We start from the raw sequence: 20,387 nt of genomic DNA on the forward strand, positions 1-20,387 counted from the left end.
ATGGGGAGCAACGATGATCGAGGGGGCTGCTGGGTGAGGGAGAAGAAGATGGGGTTACGGTGTGGAGGAGAAAAAATCAAACCAGGAAGGGATTCTGTGTTGTGGCCTCAAGGGAAAAAGGGGACGACCGGTCTCTGTTGAACAGGGAAGAGAGGCTAGCTGGGGTCAAAAAGAAAATGTGAGATCGTTGGGGAAGAAGAAAATCCAAAACCAGTAAGGGGCGGCGGGGCTGGTCTTGTTATTTTGGCCAAATGAGGGCACCGACTTGGGTCAAGAGATAGGTTTTTTAGGGTTAGGTTTTGTTTTTTGTATTATCTCTTCAATGTGCAAAATTGCCCCCCTTGAGTGTGCTGAGGAGACCAGTATTTATAAGTAAAAATGTTGCTAGGTTTTCAAACTTGGTCCCTCAACTTCTTTCATTTTCTTGTAAATTTGATTTTTCTAGTTTTTTTGGATTTTTTAATATCAACATTGACTCAAAATAAGAAAAATCGGTGATTTAAATCGTTAAAAGTAGAACGCGTTCTAAAAACCTTTGAAAATTTAAATTATTTTTAGACGATGCCAAAAATTCTAAAAATGATGCAAATATATTTAAAAAACGTATTTTTTGGATTTTCGATGTTTTTTCTCTATTTTTGGATTTTTCTAAAAATTTATCAAAACATGGGTCAAAATTTGGGTAGCAACAAAAACATGGGTCAAAAATTGGGTAGCAACAATTCTAAACCAATCTATGGCTAAGTTTGCTATCAAAACCGAAGTTGTGATATTTGAACTTGTGAAGCGACTAAGTTTAATAATTATGATGGATCTATGTTGTTAATCTTAGAGGAAACATTCAACTAAATCGATAATATATTGTAGAGAGTTATGTTGTCTAAGATTTATCAAACTATCTAGTTTTTAAGGCTGCCATTGATTTAAATGACTAGTGTGGATATTGTGGTTGTTTAATAGTTATGGTTAGTTACATTGTGGATAAGTTAAGTGACTAATGTTAAGAAAAGATAGATATTCTTAATATAAATTGACGTATCATTTCAGTGATCAGTTTTGATTCGTAGGTGGACATTTAATTGAGACCAAGGTTTTTCTTTTAATAAATTTTGGATTTATTTAATTTAGCTTCATTAATTTGTTTCTATTTACCATAGTATAGTCTAAATAACATCAAAACCCTCTTAACTTTGAATCATCTAGTATAAAGACTTGAATTAGATATTGCACGTGAAATCGACCCCTTACTTGCTCTATACTATCGATTTTTAAACCTTATTTTGGAAGATAGATAATCAATTTCAATCCAAGGGAAGCCATAGAGATGGTATTGATTCCATATTGAAATTGGATTAAACTTAAACAACAACCACAAAAAAAAAAAAAAAAAAAAAAAAAGGTGAACACTCAAAAGTTACGTCCAATAATTGATTAATTAGAGGATTAAAACATTGATTAATCTAAGCGCGAAGACAATTAGAGGTCTTAGAAGACAGTAACACTTGCACTCTACATTCTTCTCTTTGGTATATTGTTTTCCCTAATATGTATTTTGCAAACAACTACGACCACACTTGAGGTGTGGACATGTACGTCCCCTCCTAATAAATGAGCTCTTATTGAATTTTCACAGAGTCTTCAGCTTGTTTTGGGATTGGAAGGTGACCCTTTTCCTGCAAGCTCTTAACAGTTTCATACAGGCACTGTTTCACTGGGGTGAATTCGATGCCCAGATCCTTGATCTTCTGGTTTGTGAACTTGTATGGTTGTTTTCTTGGGTTCTTCTCATCTGAACACCTGCAAATGCATTGCAATACAAAATATTAATATTCAAGAATAATAAAAAATACACAGCACAATTAATTCTTTCTACAAACTTTGTAGGTTTTTTTCTACAAAATATTAATATTCACTAGCTCATTAACAGTTACACAAACAAGTACTGTGGCATATAATTTCATGAGATTAGGATTTAAGACCCAATAATCCTCTTCCTAACTCTCCACGACAAAATTTGAAAATACATAACAAAGCAAGATTTAACTTGTGATCCAATAACTTTATGCAGTACCAATCGTAGAGAACCCATTTTGGTCCAAATATGACAAAGACGATGGGGTTGGGATAGGATTTAATTTCATGAGATTAGGATTTTATTCTTTAATTTAATTATTGTACGAAATCTTCCAACATTCATTGCCCTAAGTTGCTTTATATATATATATATATATCAAATGTCAACGAGAAATCAAATATATTATTGTTTAAAAGCATAATATATTTTTGCTAATGAAGATTTGAAAAAAAATCGGGAAAGGACCATGAAAGAAAAATAGGTTAGTAATCTCTTTAAAAAATTCTTTTTGAAATTGTTCTAAATCATAAGAACTTACTTGGTGGGGATGGGATACTCCGGGAAGAACTTCGCAAGGATTTCCACCACCTCTCCACGGTGGAGCATTCTCTCAGCGCAAATGTAACGGCCGGAGGCTGAAGGTGTCTCGAAGACTAAAATGTGGGCTAGTGCCACATCCTTAACATGCACATAAGCTTGAACAGAGTTAGCATATGTCTTGGCTGAGCCGGTTAGGTACTTGAGGATGTGAAGGACGCTAGCATTGACAGTGGGTTGCAACAATGGTCCAAGCACCAGCACTGGGTTCACCACCACTAGGTCAACTCCATTTTTCTTAGCCACATCCCATGCATCCTGTTCCGCCACAGTCTTTCCATAGCAGTACCAATTCTGCAATTCCAAGATGAACTTACATCAAGATGTGAAGGATAGGCAATTAGGATTTCAAGATGCAGTAATTAAGTCCTACGACGCAAGAATAATAAACTTACATCAAGATGTGAAGGATAGGCAATTAGGATAGAGAGATTTTTATTTACACCTACTCTGTATGCTTTGAGTAACCCAAGTGTATGTGGGCACGATAATATTTATGTTAATTAGCATATATTTTATATCATGTTGATTTAATCATCAAGTATTAGCTGATCCGTGCTCTAATTAGGAGCTATTTAATTATGTTAATCAATCATCATCACATGTTATTAATTAAATACCTTTGTGTTCTTGCAGAACTCAAGATCACTCCAGCAAGATTCATCAACGACAACATCAGGGCTCCTATTGGGGTCCATGTACACAGTACCAATTGAGGACGTGAAAACCACTCGTCGGACTTTGGCCTCAGCTGCTGCCATGATCACATTCTTGGTTCCATTCACTGCTGGCTCCAGCATTTGCTCCTTCAAGTATTGGAACACAAAATCATCTCATCATCAAAACCAAATTTGAAGAAAACATACTTTGCCTCACGAAATTACGAAAAAAAGGAAACATACTGGATCGTCTGTGACAGGAGAAGCAGTATGGAAAACTCCATCACACCCTTGAATAGCCTCTTTAAGAGACTCATAATCAAGGAGATCAGCCTTGCATAAAGTTAATCTTTCTTGAGCTCCCTCAAGCTCCCTCAAATGGGAATTCTTGGGATCAGCTGTGTATAACAACACAAATACAAAGCATTAAATTACCACAATCTTAAGAACAGAAAACGAAAAGGGAAAGAAACCAAGTGCTTAATTATTATAAACTAACCTGGGTTCCTCACAGTTCCTTTAACAGAGTAACCTTTCTCTAGAAGAAGCTTAACAATCCATGAAGCAATGAAGCCACCAGCCCCGGTGACACAGACAGTTTGGCCTTGGCATGCAAGTGATGAAGTATCGACAGGCATGTTGTTTTGATATGTGTATTATGTGTGCGTGTTTGGTGGTGGAACGAAGGAAGAGAGACAGAGAGAGGGAGGTGTTTTCCTTTTCTCTTGATTTAGGAGGCGGATGCTACAAGGAAAGAAGTGGTGGAGTGGATGTATTTATAAGGTTTAGAGTTACCTTCCTCACCCACTACCGGTAAATATTTACCAAAGAGAGATTCTCTCTTTGTTTCTCTCTTTCCATTATTTTTCTTTCCTTGAGGTTTGTGATTGAGTTTTTGTGATATGAATCGTCAGCACCGTGTGTGGAACCCTGATTGTTTTGTACATGTGTTTTTTTGACCAAACGTGCACGCTGTTTTTGACCAAAATGTAATTATAAGCAGAGAGCAGTACTTTAATTTGTTTTGGAAGGAGAGAGGAAAAGGATCTCATGATGACAAGTGTACATGTTAAAGAATATTTGGTTTTTATACATGCATGCATCTAAATAAGATAAAAAAAATAATTATATTTGATAATAATATAAAAATAAAATGCTTTTTTTTTATACAAAATAGACAGTATTTGTTTTTGTAATGGTGTCATGTTTTTGAAAAATTTAAAATTTTTTTGTTTTAAATTATAATTTTTTTTATATTTTTAAATAAATTTAAAAATATAAAATTATATATATTATTTTAATAGATTTTCAAGTAAAATATATTTTAAAAATCATTAACTATTATAATTCTACACACTAGCATAGTGCATTGATTACGATTAGCATGTTCATTTAAGCTTACTTTTCTCCAACCCCATGTGAATTGGATTTAATGATGTCTCTTAAGAAAGTTGACCAGTAAATGAATGTCCACTGATTAGTTAATTAATACGCATAAATCTTATTGTTTAATAAGCTACTAATAAATCTTACATGGAAAATTAACTTAATGTTTTCTATATGTATTTTTTTGGACCAAAAGTGCATGCTGTTTTTGACCAGTCTCCGGTTCTCTTGTTTTTCTTTGGCTTTTATATGAAACTTAACTATTTAGGAAGATGGATATTACTATATTTGTTTTTACCTTACCTTTATTATTATTATTATTATTATTATTATTTGGATTCAATTAAAAAAAAAATGGTTCATCAAACATATGTACAGTCAACATAGTTTTTCTCGGATAATTACAAAACAAAATACATTAATTGATTATGGAAATGCATAGTTTGAATCTATATATCATATATGCACAGGAATAAGTAAATCATGATGAAATAAACAATCGCCATCCATGTTTTTTTCTTCTTCTTTTTTTTTAAATTTCCCTATTCAACAATGCTCATGACCAACAACGTTTACCTTTTGGTCAAATCATATATATATATATATATATATATAGAGAGAGAGAGAGAGAGAGAGAGAGAGTTTATAATCCATCCACATGTTTCTTGTTTCTTGTTTCTTGCTTGTATGAAGAAAGACCCCATCACATCAATTTATGGCTGATCCTCTTCTCCCACTGATTGACCTGGTCTCTTTTTCCTCTTTTTTATTGAACGTTTGTTTTTTATTTAGACCAGCATTTTCATCCAAGGACATGATCTTTTACACGGTAACACCAACCATAGTTGTTTGACGTTATGGTCTAACCTATTTTTTAAAATGTTTTTTTTGAATTGTCTTTTTATTAAAAGAAATTTTAAATGTATATTTTTATATAATTTTAATATATTAATGTTAAAAATAAAAAAATCTAAAAAAACTTCTTCTTATGCCTTATTGAAAAACACCTTACACTACACCGCATTAAAAACACTACCACAAATTTTGACCCATAGTGTTTTGATCATTGAATGCTCATAGTCGGTTGCAAGCATTCAAACTTCCGAGTTCAAGCTAGGCGATGTTAGACCAGTATAGGATCAAATGACCAATCTTAATGAAAAATATGAATAACTCACTATGAATTATAAAAAAACTCCGCTGAGTGGCAATGAAGACGAGATCACACATGAGTGGTCCATGTGCTCTTTTTTATTGACCCCACGATCCTAGCAACGACCAGCCTCCTTCTCGTCCAGCGCCGCCTTTGTTTTAGATTTATTGTATTTGAACATACAAATATTTAAATTTGTAATAAATATTTAATTTTTATATTATTTTAATTTCTTTTTATTTATTTTTTTTAATTTTTTTTAATTATTTTTCTACTTTTGTTCAATATATTTTTTAAAAAATATATTTTAAAATATTACTAACGGGATTACCGATAGACCACTTCGTCGATATATTCTAAAGAGTTGGAAAATAATTATTGTAAATGTTACTTCTATTGTTAACTCTTTGATGAAATTACGGATGATATTATGTTGGTGATATACTATATTTATTGACGGATACACTGACAAACAAATAAAAACATTGACGAAATTGCATATGGTATTTTGTTGGTTATATGACAAACTTCACGAGAGAAATACTGACAGAATAAATTGAGTAATTTATTTATTTTGCACACTTTATCTGTCTTTTAATCCATTAATAAATTTATTAACAATGAATTCACTGATAAACCATAAATTACTGACGAGAGCTTTTATGATGAACTATTTTCGTCCAAGAACCTATCGCTAAAATACTTGTCCATGAAGTGTGAGTATAAATAGTGACACAAATTTATATATGTAAAACATTCAAATTCGGTAGTGAAAAAGCTCAAATTCATCTAATCATCCATAGCTACAACTCCGAAGGTCCCAGGACCAAAACAGATCTTTATAAATACGAAAACTCTGATGCAAGCTGGAAGGCGATAATTGTTCCTTATCTGATGGGATGGGAGAGATATGATTTACACCATCAAATCTCCTATATTTTAGGATAGACCTCTTATCACGAAGACTTTTTTTCTGGAGGTTAAATAAAGAAAGAGAGAATCACACAGAAGGGGACATTCGGCCTTCCCTCTTTTTTCTTACTTTTACTTGTGGCAAATCTGTAAGGATGAGCAGCTTCTCTTTCTATTCAGCTCAAAGGGGATATATTTTCTAGTGTCTTTCAATTCACAATTGTTATTAGAGATTAGAACAAGAAGTAGATAAGGAATTGCTTCTCAATTTTGAATTTGCTTGATGATAAGGAATTGATTAGAAGCTTAGTCTAATTAATTGACTATTAATCTTCATGATTTATCTTAGCTTTAAGAGAAATTGAGTTTATTTGCTTGTATTGAAGGAATAATCAATCCACCTGTTTATAGAAATGGATGTATAACCCTTTGAACTGAGATAACAAAATAGTAATTACCTTTTAAGTTTTCCATATCTCATTACTTTTCTGATTTCTGTTTTATTCAGACCCCTCTATCTTCTTTTAATCCCAGTGCATCATAGGCTTAGCTACAATTTTTGTTGAATTCGACCGGGTCATCACCATCATACTACTAGATATTGTTTAGGTGATCGTTAAAATCAGAATTAATATTTGGAGATTCCGACTACCGACGAGTCTTGAGCTTGTTTTGGGATTGGAAGGTGACCCTTTTTCTGCAAGCTCTTAACAGTTTCATACAGGCACTGTTTCACTGGGGTGAATTCGATGCCCAGATCCTTGATCTTCTGGTTTGTGAACTTGTAGGGTTGTTTTCTTGGGTTCTTCTCATCTGAACACCTGCAAATGCATTGCAATACGAAATATTAATATTAAAGATTAATAAAAAAACACAGCACAATTAATTCTTTCTACAAACTTGGTAGGTTTTTTTCTACAAAATATTAATATTTACTAGCTCATTAACAATTAGACAAACAAGTACTGTGGCATATAATTGCATGAGATTAGGATTTAGGACCCAATAATCCTCTTTCTAACTCTCCATGACAAAATTTGAAAATATATAACAAAGCAAGATTTAACTTGTGATCCAATAACTTTGTGCAGTACCAATCGTACGTAGAGAACCCGTTTTGGTCCAAATATGACAAAGACGATGGGACTGGTGAGGACCCTTTTGCTGCACCAGTATTGTCAATCATTTGGCTTTCTTCGTTGATGATTCAAAAAAATTATGCCACGGGGGTTTCGATTTTTCATGATTTTTGGTTAAGATTATCATACAAGTCAAAATTGGATGAATAGGGATGAAGTATCAGAAAACTGTCATGCAACAGGAAGTGCGGATTTTATTCTTTAATTTAATTATTGTACAAAATCTTCCAACATTAATTGCACTAAGTTGCTTTATATATATGTCACCAAGAAAGTAAAAAATATACAAGCCTTAAATTGACTATCTTGTGCAAATATATTGTTTCTTAAAATCATAATATAATTTTGCTAATGAAGATTTCAAGAAAAATCGGTAAAGGACAATGAAAGAAAAATAGGTTATTAATCACTTAAAAATATGTGGGTTTGTTTTTACGTTTAAAAAATTCTTTTTAAAATTATTAAAAATCATAAGAACTTACTTGGTGGGGATGGGATACTCCGGGAAGAACTTTGCAAGGATTTCCACCACCTCTCCACGGTGGAGCATTCTCTCAGCGCAAATGTAACGGCCGGAGGCTGAAGGTGTCTCGAAGACTAAAATGTGGGCTAGTGCCACATCCCTAACATGCACATAAGCTTGAACAGAGTTAGCATATGTCTTGGCTGAGCCGGTTAGGTACTTGAGGATGTGACCGATGCTAGCATTGACAGTGGGTTGCAACAATGGTCCAAGCACCATCACTGGGTTCACCACCACTAGGTCAACTCCTTTCTTCTTAGCCACATCCCATGCAACCTGTTCTGCCACAGTCTTTCCATAGCAATACCAATTCTGCAATTCCAAGATGAACTTACATCATGATGTGAAGGATAGGCAATCAGGATTTAAAGATATTCTTATTTACACCTCCTCTGTATGCTTGGTGTACCCCATGTATATGTCGTCGGCACAATATTTATGCTAATCAATTACCATGACATGTGATTAATTAGCATATATCTTATATCATATTGATTTAAACATCAAGTAATAGCCGATCCGTGCTCTAATTAGGAGCTATTTAATTATGTTAATCAATCATCATCACATGTTATCAATTAAATACCTTGGTGCTCTTACAGAACTCAAGATCACTCCAGCAAGATTCATCAACGACAACATCAGGGCTCCTGTTGGGGTCCATGTACACAGTACCAATTGAAGACGTGACAACCACTCGTCGGACTTTGGTCTCAGCTGCTGCCATGATCACATTCTTGGTTCCATTCACTGCTGGCGCCATCACCATGTCCTTCAAGTATTGTAACACAAAATCATCTCATCATCATATTTTGCATCATGAATTACGGGAAAAAAATATATAAAATCTTTTACTAACATTTGTCGGTGACATCCGCACTTAAATTTACCGGCAACTTAAAATTTGTCCTTGGAAGTCCAAGTGTTGTTTTTATGTTCTTTTCTTAAAATTCTCAGCATCCAAACAAATTTTTTACTACCAATGTACCGAAAAGAAAGAAAGAAAAAAAAGGGAAACATACTGGATCGTCTGTGATAGGACAAGCAGTATGGAAAACTCCATCACACCCTTGAATAGCCATTTTAAGAGACTCATAATCAAGAATATCAGCCTTGCATAAAGTTAATCTTTCTTGAGCTCCCTCAAGCTCCCTCAAATGGGAATTCTTGGGATCAGCTGTGTATAACAACACAAATACAAAGCATTATATTAACACAATCTTAAGAACAGAAAAGGGAAAGAATTCAAGTGCTCAATTATTATAAACTAACCTGGGTTCCTCACAGTTCCTTTAACAGAGTAACCTTTCTCTAGAAGAAGCTTAACAATCCATGAAGCAATGAAGCCACCAGCCCCGGTGACACAGACAGTTTGGCCTTGGCATGGAAGTGATGAAGTATCGACAGGCATGTTGTCTTGATATATGTATTATTATGTGTACGTGTTTGATGGTAGAACGAAGTAAGAGAGAGGGAGGTGTTTTCCTTTTCTCTTGATTTATATTTGTTATATATAAGAGTACCAAAGTCTGAAGATGCAAGGGAACTCATTTTGATTCCGAAGAATTTTCTAATTTATAAAATAAGATAATACGAGGGATTCATATAAGAGGTGTTAATACTTCCATATTATGTAATGAAATATCTACAAAAGTTGTCGGTGAACGTTGTAATATGACAGAAGAACATAAAATTCAATGTAGTTCGACGTTACATAATATATATTTATAATAGATCCTAATGTTTAAAGGATATTAGATAATGTTTTAATAATACTCATTCATTGTACCCTTGAGGCATTGCCCCTACGCTCCTGATGTCTTTCTTATGAGCCATAAACTCTCTCTCTCTCTCTCTGTGTGTGTGTGTGTGTGTGTGTGTGTGTGTGTGTGTGTGTGTGTGTGTGTGTGTGTGTGTGTGTGTGTGTGGAGGGGGGGGGGCTATCTTTTTACAAATTTGAACAAAACAAAAGGAGAATGTACTTCACTTAAATGCACTTATTGATTATATTCATTTTTTTAGTGTTTGTGGGCTTGTGATGGTTATAACTGTCATACCCTCATAAGAGCTTGAGTTGTGGCGACCCTTCCCGGAATGGGGATTGATATTGAGGTCTTTGTTTAGTGAAAAAATGAGTCGCCACCTAGTATTATGGTCACTAAGAAACCTAACTGGTCTTTCAGATATTCTAAAGCAAAGGACTGGTTGCGTAAATGGAAGGTTTTAGCACCCCTAGTATGCCCTACCTAAGGTAAGTTGCTTGGTGTTTGGTTTGCCTATAATTGCTATGGTGTTGATGTTCTCTAATCCCATTAGTTTCCTAGGATAAGTCTGTTGTGATGAATGAACTTGGGTTCAAAGTCTAAGGGAAAGAACCCTTGGCCAATATGGATCATACCTTTAGATATGTTTATAGAGTGCCAAAGAGAAACGGTGCAGATCTCTTAAAGTCTATGCTTGATTTGAAATAAATTCAGAATTTATGAATTTAGAGATAGTTAAGATAAAAATCTAAAGAGATTCAATGTGCTTAAGAACTCATTTTTTCCTTAGTATTTCAAGTGGTCGCGACTCATAAATCGCAAGGAAGATAAAAGAAAAAAAAACTAAGTTAGAAATCTAAGGAAATTCAGGGTGCTTTAAAAGCTCATTTTTACCTTAGTGTTTCATATTTTCATGACTCATAAATTGTGGAATCAAAATTTGAAATGTCCCCAATTATAATTGAGGCTTCTTTCAAAGATATGCAATTAAATTGTTCTAAATAAAATTTTAGGCATAAATTTTCCCTTATGTTAAAAATAAACAAGTTGTATTCCTATTAACAATATTTTGGACATTTACCTTTCATAGGTTTATTTGCCCTTATATTATTAAGGGATAATGACTTGTTATTCCTAGAAAAAATATTTTTGATATTTACCACTTGGGATTTTTTTATCTAAATATTAACAGTGAACAATGATGAATTATTCCCAATAATATTTTGAATATTAACCCCTTTGGGGTTTCTTTATCCAAACATTTGTAGTGAATAATAACAAATTATTTCTAATAATATTTTAGATACTAACCCTTTTGGGATTTCTTTATCCAAACATTACTAATGAATAACAAATTATTCCTAATAATATTTTAAATATTTATTCCTTTGAGATTTATTTATCCAAACATTAATAGTGAATAAAGGCGAATTTTCAAAAATAAGATTTTATATTTTTGGAATATTAGCCAACATCCTTTGGAATTTACAAACATGTTGTAAAATCCAAGATGCAAGAAAATAATTCTTGTAGCTTTAACATAAGCAAAAGGAAACCAACTTGGAGCCATGGATGGAATTGGGTAAGCATACCACCTTTTTTCCCAACATAAAACAAACGTCTAGAGAAAAGGAAAAAAAAAATAGTTCTGGAACATAACGAAACACATATGCAAGGGTTTGAATATAGCAGGAAAAACAAAGGGGGGTGAAACATATACCTGCAGATTGCTTGCAGAAAGGGGGAACAAACCGGTGGGCAATCCCTGCGTGTTTACCTTTGATGACCCGAAGAAAACCCCTCTTTTATCGTTAGGAACTTTTTTCAAAACCCTTTAGAGCTTTGTTAAATTCCTTTTCGGCAAGGTAGAATAGTTTGAAGTTAACCTCCCTCCCCTTTCGTTGTTTCCTTCTATTTTCCACTCAAACTTCTTCTTGTTCTCTCGGTTCTCTATTTTCCCTTCCCCTTCTGTTTTCCCTTTTTCCTATGCCTCTATCTTTTCTCTGCGTGTTTTAATTCTCCCAGTCTCCCTCTACTCTCTACTTCATCTTTTTTTTTTCAGCCTTTTCCAGCTTGCTTTTATAACCAGGCAAAACACTTGGAGACTAACCTTAAACCCCTCTCATCCCAGCCATCTGTGTTAGGGATGGAATTCCAACCATTAGATGATGGCGAGGCTCCCTCTGCGTCCTCTTCCCCAGGTAGCACTAGTAGTACAACGTCGTTCCCTCTCACAGCTGCCATCCTAGTGTGAAAAGGGGGACTGTTTTGTACAGTGCAAGGACAGGGGAAATGCAAAAAAAGAAAATGGTAGGAAACAGCTGCAAAGGAGGGAAAAGGTTGTAGATGGGGGTACAATACTATCGCATGTGACCCGCGCGGCGATTCGTTAGCGAATTTTTGTTTCTTTTGCTTGATTGGTTCTTTAGGATTCGCCACCTAGTATTTGATTGAGGGTCACTAGGAAACCCAGATATACTGGTCTTTGTTAGAAATTTAAGGGTAAGGGACTAGTTGTGGTCAGGAAAGATATTAGCACCCCTAGCGCACCCTACCTGAGATAAGCTGCTTTATGATTTGATGTGATTTAAAAAATAAAATATTAGTCAAATTCTAAGGCTTTAATAAATCAATTACTAAATCCCATAATATTTGTACAAACATGTTCTTACATTTTCATGGAAAATACAACATGATTTTATTTATCCTTAAGATATTTAACCATATTCAAATTAAACATTTAATTCTTTATTTTATCTTTTTGATGTTATAATTCAATAACATACATAAAAAGGTACAAACACACACATGCACATCCCTTTTTATTATGTTTTTCTCATACACCCATATGAAATTACAAATAACAAAAAATTAAAATAAAACAAACACATTACACAAATAAAAAATTACATAATAGCCCCTAAAAATCCAGGAAACTGCTGGGAAGGCTTCTGGATCACCAAAACACTGGCGGCGCATCTCCTCCACGCACCACCACTACTGACGGCGTGTGGGATCATGCACCACCGTGAGGAAGAAACTAGAAACGGTGGGATCTGGCTCAGCCTCATCTCCCCTTCCTTTCCCTGCCAGTGGTGGATCTCTCAGTCACCTACAAGGCAACCCAACAAACACAAGTAGTAGATTTCATTTTTTTTGTTTTCCTCCTTTTTTTTTAGATCTGCCACTATCTCCCTCTGTTAATCCTCCTTTCTTCTTATGGGTTCAGCGCCACTGTTGCGTGTTGTCGTCTGGATGGTTGAAGATTGGAGAAGTGGCTGTCGGTGGTGGTCGTTGCATTGATGGTCTTCGCTCTTGTTGGTGGCAACGATGGTTGGCCTTGTTGTTGTCGTCCGTAGGGGCTTTTGTGGTTGTCATCTTGGCCACGAGGGAGAGCGACGTCCAGACGAGGGGCGTGGTCGGCTGGCTTTGGGGGAAAAAATCACAAAGCAGGGGAACAATTTTGGGGAAGAAAAGCAGAGGAGAGGAGGGAGGTCTGGTTTTGGCCAGCTGAGAGAGGGAATTGTTGATATATGGCCAACTGAAGAGGGGAAGCAAGAAAGGGTCTCTGGTTTCTTTGCTAAGGGAAGGGAGGCGGTTGTAGCTTGGAGAGAGAAGGAACAGTTGGAGATGGCTTTGTTTCTATGGTTTTTGGCTGGGCAAATGGGGAGAGTGGGCTGAGAAGGGAGCGACTAATGGGAAGATAGCCTCAGCCAAAATAGGGGTGCGGCTGCTTTGAGAAAAGATGAAAGCTTCGGTTTTTTTTTCTTTTGGGCGGCTGCAAGGAAGACGAAATGCCCAAGGGAAGAAAGTGGCCTCTGAGGGGGATCTGGTTTTTTTTGTTTCAAAGGGAGAGGGGCCTCTATTTTTTTTTCAAAGAGAGAGGGGCGGCACCTGGCTTCGAAAAAATAATTTAGGTTTAGGATTTATTTTTTTGGCTACCCTCTCCCCTCTAAAATTTTCTCCCCCCATGCCTCTCAATTTTTCTCCCCGTGAATAAACTTTTCTCCCCCCGTCCCCATTCTTTTTACTGTAAACTGTAATTATAGAAGAAGTGTGGCTTGGCCATAATCAAACCGGTCCCTCAACTTTTCTTTCTTTTTCTTTTTTTTGTAAATTTTGATTTTTTTTTTTTGTATTTTTGAAAGCGGGCAATACCAACGTCGACTCAACAAGAAAAATCAGTGATTGTAAAATTAACGCGTTAAAAGTTGAACGCGTTCAATATACCTTTGAAAATTTAAGTTCTTTTGAGATGACGTTGAAAATGCTAAAAACGATGCAAATATATCAAAAATATATTTTTTGGGCTTTTCTTTGTTTTTTTACTATTTTTTATTTTTCTGAAAATTTATAAAAAATTGAGTAGCAACAAGTACCATGCTCATTAATTCAAAATGGGGCAATTTTAAAACGGCACCACCTTGCTTCCCCAGCTAAAGAAAGGAAAAACAATGCACATTAATGTGTAAAAGCATGACGGTGTCGTTTTTGTTGCTGAAATGCAAGGCAAAGGTAATTGGTCTGCAAATTAATCGAGTCCCTATTTTCCATTTCCTCAAAACCCAGCCAAGTTTCTTCCAATTTTTATTTGCCATTAATTCCCTTATTTCAGTCTTTATTCAATTCAGTCCTGCAAACTTAGGGGCAAAATCCTTCTCGTGGCAGAATTTTTTCTTTCACATTAGATATTCAAATGTGAATATCTTGAGCTTCTGATATCGAAATCAGGAGAGTCAAAAAACCAAATTCATCTACACATGTAGGACTACAACTTTCATGAAGGATTCGAAGTGAGATAAATCATTTTAAAGAACAAACTTTGGTAATAATCTGGTTGATAAAAAAAAAAGGGTCTCCTAATTTAATTCAAAAACTGGCAATGCCAAGCATCCTGATATTACTGAGAGTATGATGTAGGAATAACGAGCAACAAAATTATGATGGAATTAGAGTTTTTAGTGCAAAACTCAGGTCAGAATCCTTCTCGCTGCAGAATTCCCTGCTTTCATGTTTAGATATTCAAACGGGGATATCTTAAGCTTCTGATATCCAAATCAGGTGATTCAAAAACCCAAATCCATCTACGCGTACAGGACGACAATTTTCATGAAGGATTAAAAATGAGATAAATTCGTTTTGAAGAACAGATTCTGGCTGCAACCTTGTTGGTGAAAAAGGATCTCCTGATTTAATTCAAGAAACTAACAATGCCAAGCATCCCAATTTGACTGAGAGTCTCCCATAAAAATAGTGAGTCCTAGGACCCAATAAAGGTGAAGTTCGATTCTTTAACATGTCATGAGTGACAGAATATAGTCGGGATGGTCAAATATTGCGCGAAACCAAGTCAGAATCAAGGCCTAAGTTGGAAAACAAATTACGACAGCAGTAGAATCGGTTTTTTAGTGCAACTTCTGAGGGATTTATCCAACCTTAAAGATTAGATAACAAAGGAATGAATTTAGCACTATAAAGACTCCTAATTAGCCTAAGAATCTTGACAATTTCAGTAGCGAAGGGGAAGGATAAGGAGAGCAGATCCTAACTGAAACAAGGTTCGAAAATCATTTCTTTCTTCTTTGCTTTTGTCAATCTTCCAGCAACCTTGAACTTAACTCCTGCCTTCGCTTTAAAAGGGATATACACCATCTTCGTATGGCTCAAAAAAATAAGTAAGAACAGATGCCCCCTCTTTACAAAACTTGTGAAGCCAAGACTTGAGTAGCAAGTTTTGTAAAGATAAAATGATTGATAAAACTTCAAAACTTGATGCCTTCTTAAAGATGGCCTCATTATCAGGTGACCTACATATTTTAGAAAACTCCATGTTTTTCTAGAGCTAGTCTCAATATCAAGTGACCTGCCTGTTTTGCTATTCAAAATGATTTTAAAAGTGGTCTTAATGCCGAGTGACTTGCCCGTTTACAAAACTCCACGCTTTTCTAAAGATGGTCTCAATATCGGTTGACTTGCTCGTTTTGTAATCTAGTAGCCTTTTTTAGAAAAACTCGTGTTTTTTTCTAAAATAGTCTCAATGTCGGGTGACCTGCGCATTTTAAGATTTTTTAGAAAAACTCCATGTTTTTTTTCTACAAAATGGTCTCAATGCCAGTGACCTACCCGTTTCATGATTTTAGAAAAAATCCATGTTTTTTTCTGAAAAAATAGTCTTAATGTCAGGTGACATACCCGTTTTAAGATTTTTAGAAAAACTACACGCTTCTTTTTAAAAAATAGTCTCAATGTCACGTGACCTGCCCATTTTGATATATATATATATATATATATATATTAGAAAAAACTCCACGCATTTTCTAAAAAATCATCTCAATGTCAGGTGACCTGCCCGTTTTGAATCTTAAAAGGAATCATCCTACCTCAAGGAGTGAAGCAGTGCTAGTTCACAATTCTTTTCTGTAGTTTCGTTGACCTGAGTATATGTATCTCAGTGGTTCCCAAAAAACTTGGAACTATTTTGGCGTTCGCCACACCTTTCCTGCTAGGTTAATGTTATGACAATATAGCATGCATGCTTTTGTTACCTATTTTGGTAACATAGGTCCCCCTTTTTGTTATAGCCTTCTTTGAGCTCATGTTTCCATTTATTTGCCCGACTTGTCCTCTTGAACCAGAATATGCTCCCCGTGCTACATTTCCTATCTTTTTCATGCTTGGTGAAGAGATCTTTAGTTCTTTACGGGGCCCTTTCTTACTCCATTGAATATTGCATTTTATTATACTTTTACCGATGTTTTAATTGTCTTTCCTATTTTTAAGAAATTATTTTAAAAGGAAAAATCAAAAGATCTGGTTTTGCTCCTGAAAATTGAAACTTTCCATGCAATCATCATATTTTGTTTTAAGAAATTCTCATAAAGGTGTTCCAAAGGTTTTTATGATGATTCCCTTTAATGTTGGGCTTTGGCTCACTATGGACCCATACGTGCACTTTTTGCCCCTAATGTGGTGTGCAAATAGGTCAGGTTTGACTTTTGGTTTGGTTCTCTCCAATTTGGGCATTGGTTGAGTCATCTTGAGCATATTATGATTCCTTAATCATGCTTAAAATCAGTTCTTTTAAGTATAAGGTTTTAAATGTTATGAGATCATGCCCTTTATGAAGAAAAGGTTCTTTACAGCAAGAATTCATGGCTAAACTTTATTTGATTGGGAAAACATGGAATACATCAAGCATAATATTTCCTTACAGAGTCGGAATTCATAGGTCTAACTAAATCTTCTTCATTCATTCTAGACAACAACAAAGCTCCTCCTGAGAAAGCTTTCTTCACCACATAAGGGCCCTTATAGTTTGGCGCCTATTTACTATGATCTTCTCCTAGTAAAGGCAATATTTTCTTCAGTACGAGGTCTCCTTCTTGGAATCCTCAAGGTCGAACCTTCTTATCATATGATTTAGCCATCCTTCTTTGGTAGAGTTGATGATGACATATTGCAGCTATCATCTTCTCACTTATCAGATTTAGTTGTTCATATCTAACTTTTGCCCATTCTGCCTCTTTTAGCTTAGAGTCTATCAATACTCTTAATGATAGGATCTTTGCTTCTAAAGGCATTACTGCCTCCATTCCATATACCAAAGTGTACGGTGTGGCTCTTGTTGAAGTCCGGACTGCAGTAAGGTATGTATGAAGGGAAAATGGCAACATATCATGCCAATCCTTGCAAGTAACTACCATCTTCTGAATAATCTTCTTGACATTCTTGTTAGCAGCTTTTACCGCACCATTCATCTTTGGCCTATACGACGAGGAATTGGAATGCTTAATTTTCCATTTAGCACAGAGTTCTATTATCATCTTGCCATTAAAGTTCTAGGCATTATCAGTTATGATCTTTTCTGGTGGACCATATTGACAGATCAAATCTCTTTCAATAAATTTCTTCACTACGTTTTGCGTCACATAGGCAAATGAACTAGCTTATACCCATTTTGTAAAGTAGTCGATAGCAACGAGAATAAACCTATGACCATTGCTAGCTTTTGGATTGATAAGCCCAATCACATTAATTCCCAACATTGCAAAAGGCTATTGGGATGTTAGGTTAAACAAAGAAGCTAGAGGGGTGTTGATTTTATCACCATACACTTGACACTTATGGCACTTTTAGATATAGTTGATGCAGTCCTTCTCTAATGTCATCCAAAAGTAACCGACCCTTTGTATCTTTCTAGCCATAACGTGTCCATTAGCATGGGTTGAGCAAATCCCTTTATGGACTTCTCGTAATGCGTTTTTGGCCTCAATTTCATCTAAACACCTCAATAAAGTCCCATCGGATGACTTCTTATACAAAATCTCCCTATCAAGATAAAAGTCCATTACCAACCTCCTTAAGGTCTTCTTATCGATTTTGGATGCCCCCATAAGATATGCCTGATTTTGGACAAAATAATTGATATCATAATACCAAGGGTTTCCATTTATTTCTCCTTCGATTGAGCAACAATGAGCTGGGTTATTTCTAGTATCAATGTGCACTAGTTCTACCTTGTGCCCAAATTATATTCTATCCATAGAAGCTAGTGTGGCCAAAACATCAGCAAACTGGTTTCTTTCCCTTCCTAGGTGGGTGAACTCTATTTCCTTAAATTCTCTAACCAGTTTAGCCAAGTATTCTTGACAAGGTCTCAACTTCTCTTCCTAGGTTTGCCATTCTCCTTTCACTTGGCAAATAATCAGCATTGAGTCTCCATACACATCTATCTTTCTGATATTTAGCTCTAATGCAACTTCTAACCCGAGAATACAAGCCTCATACTCAGTTGTGTTGTTAGTGCACCCGAACTGTAACTTAACTGAAACCGAATATTATTTGTTATTAGGATAGATTATCACTGCACCTGCTCCATTACCACATACATTTACAGCACCATCTTCATCAAGAAAGTCAAAGTTCAATGGCTCATAATCTTCTATAGCATTGTCAGCCAGGTGATAGGCAATGGCACTTCCTTTCACAGCTTTCCTTGTCATATATACTATGTCATATTCAGCCAACAGAACTTGTCATCTTGCAATTCAACTTGACAAATATGGCTTTTCACATATGTACCGCAACGAGTCTAATTTTGAAATTAACCATGTAGTATGATACAACATATATTAATATAACCTCTTTATAGCCCATATGAGTGCACAACATAGTTTCTCAATCACAGTATACCTGGCCTCGTATTCTGTGAACTTCTTGCTTAGGTAATAAATGGCCCTTTCCTTCCTTCCGGTCTCATCATGTTGACCAGTACACATCCCATTGTTGTTTTAGTTACTGTTAAGTATAATATCAACGGCCTTTCTGGTATAAGAGGAACAAGCAAGGGTGGATTCAGTAGGTACTGCTTGATTTTCTCAAAAGCTTCTTCGCACTCTTCATTCCAAATTCTAGGATTCTTCTTCCTTAACAAAAAAAAGATTAAATTGCAAGTTGTGGTTAATTAGGATATAAATCGGGCAGTGTAATTCAACCTTCCTACGAAACCTCTTACATCCTTTTCAGTCTTGGGAGTTGGCATAGATCGAATAGCCCTTACTTTGTCAGGATCCACTTCTATCCCTTTGTCACTCACCACAAATCCCAACTTCCCAGATTTTACACCGAATGAACACTTTGTAGGGTTAAGCCTCAACTTATATTTTCATAGTTTTTCAAATAATTTCTTCAATATTTGGACATGATTCTCTCCTTCTCTAGATTTAGCAATTTTCTTATGCATCATATCATGAAATAAAGTCACCATGGCCCTTTAGTAAGTGGCCCTAGCATTCTTTAACCCAAATGGCAAGACCTTGTAACAAAAGGTTCCCTATGGTGTTACAAATGTTGTCTTCTCCTTACCTTCTTGCGCCATTTTTATCTGATTATAGCCCGAAAATCCATCCATAAAGGAATATGTGGAGCTACGTGCTGCATTGTCAACTAGCATATCTATGTGTGGCAATGGAAAATTGTCTTTAGGGCTAGCCCGATTTAAGTCCCTAAAGTCCACATTTTGGATATTTGACTACTTCTAGAAATCCAGCATTCCATTGTTTTTCAATTTCTGCCTTCACTTTGATTAAAACCTCCGGATGAGTTCTCCTCAACTTTTGCTTAAATGGCTTGCATCCTTCTACCAATGGTACCTTATGTACTATGATATCAGTATCCAAACCATGCATATCCTCATAGGACCAGGTAAAGACATCTATATAATCTCGGAGTAATACAAACAACTCTTCCCTTTCTTTAGAAGTGATCATAGTCCATATCTTCAGCTCTATCTTAATTTTCTCAGTGCCCATATCTATGGTTTCAAGTTCCTCTTTAACGGGTTTCCAAGCTTGCTCATGCTACTCTATTAGTTTTGTGAATTCCCTAATGTTATTTTCATC

The 20,387-nt window shown here is 35.4% G+C and overlaps 2 protein-coding genes across 2 annotated transcripts; both read right to left on the reverse strand.

Annotated features, from left to right (window-relative positions):
* Positions 1–1,495: 1,495 nt before the first annotated feature.
* LOC118034058 (cinnamoyl-CoA reductase 1-like) lies at positions 1,496–3,894 on the reverse strand. Its single transcript, XM_035039210.2, has 5 exons — positions 3,611–3,894; positions 3,355–3,509; positions 3,073–3,258; positions 2,394–2,746; positions 1,496–1,797 (listed from the first exon to the last, which is right to left on the reverse strand). Exons 1-5 carry the CDS (start codon positions 3,747–3,749, stop codon positions 1,617–1,619), a joined length of 1,014 nt encoding a protein of 337 aa, XP_034895101.1. The 5' UTR covers positions 3,750–3,894; the 3' UTR covers positions 1,496–1,616.
* Positions 3,895–7,190: 3,296 nt separating this feature from the next.
* On the reverse strand, positions 7,191–9,672 carry LOC118034059 (cinnamoyl-CoA reductase 1-like). The gene is made up of 5 exons (XM_035039212.2): positions 9,497–9,672; positions 9,247–9,401; positions 8,811–8,996; positions 8,184–8,536; positions 7,191–7,383 (listed from the first exon to the last, which is right to left on the reverse strand). The coding sequence occupies exons 1-5, from the start codon at positions 9,633–9,635 to the stop codon at positions 7,191–7,193; spliced, it is 1,026 nt and encodes a 341-aa protein (XP_034895103.1). The 5' UTR covers positions 9,636–9,672.
* Positions 9,673–20,387: the final 10,715 nt, after the last annotated feature.

This window comes from Populus alba, chromosome 1 (assembly GCF_005239225.2).
Source record: "Populus alba chromosome 1, ASM523922v2, whole genome shotgun sequence".
NCBI classification, from domain to species: domain Eukaryota; kingdom Viridiplantae; phylum Streptophyta; class Magnoliopsida; order Malpighiales; family Salicaceae; genus Populus; species Populus alba.

Coding starts and splice junctions, on each gene's coding strand:
- LOC118034058 (XM_035039210.2), bottom strand. CDS start 3,749: ATGCCTGTCGATACTTCATCACTTGCATGCCAAGGCCAAACTGTCTGT. Junction 3,259..3,354: donor CTCCTGTCACAGACGATCCA/GTATGTTTCCTT, acceptor CAATACTTGAAG/GAGCAAATGCTGGAGCCAGC. Junction 1,798..2,393: donor GAGTATCCCATCCCCACCAA/GTAAGTTCTTAT, acceptor ATGCATTTGCAG/GTGTTCAGATGAGAAGAACC.
- LOC118034059 (XM_035039212.2), bottom strand. CDS start 9,635: ATGCCTGTCGATACTTCATCACTTCCATGCCAAGGCCAAACTGTCTGT. Junction 9,402..9,496: donor AGGAACTGTGAGGAACCCAG/GTTAGTTTATAA, acceptor TGTTATACACAG/CTGATCCCAAGAATTCCCAT. Junction 8,537..8,810: donor AGTTCTGTAAGAGCACCAAG/GTATTTAATTGA, acceptor TTGGAATTGCAG/AATTGGTATTGCTATGGAAA.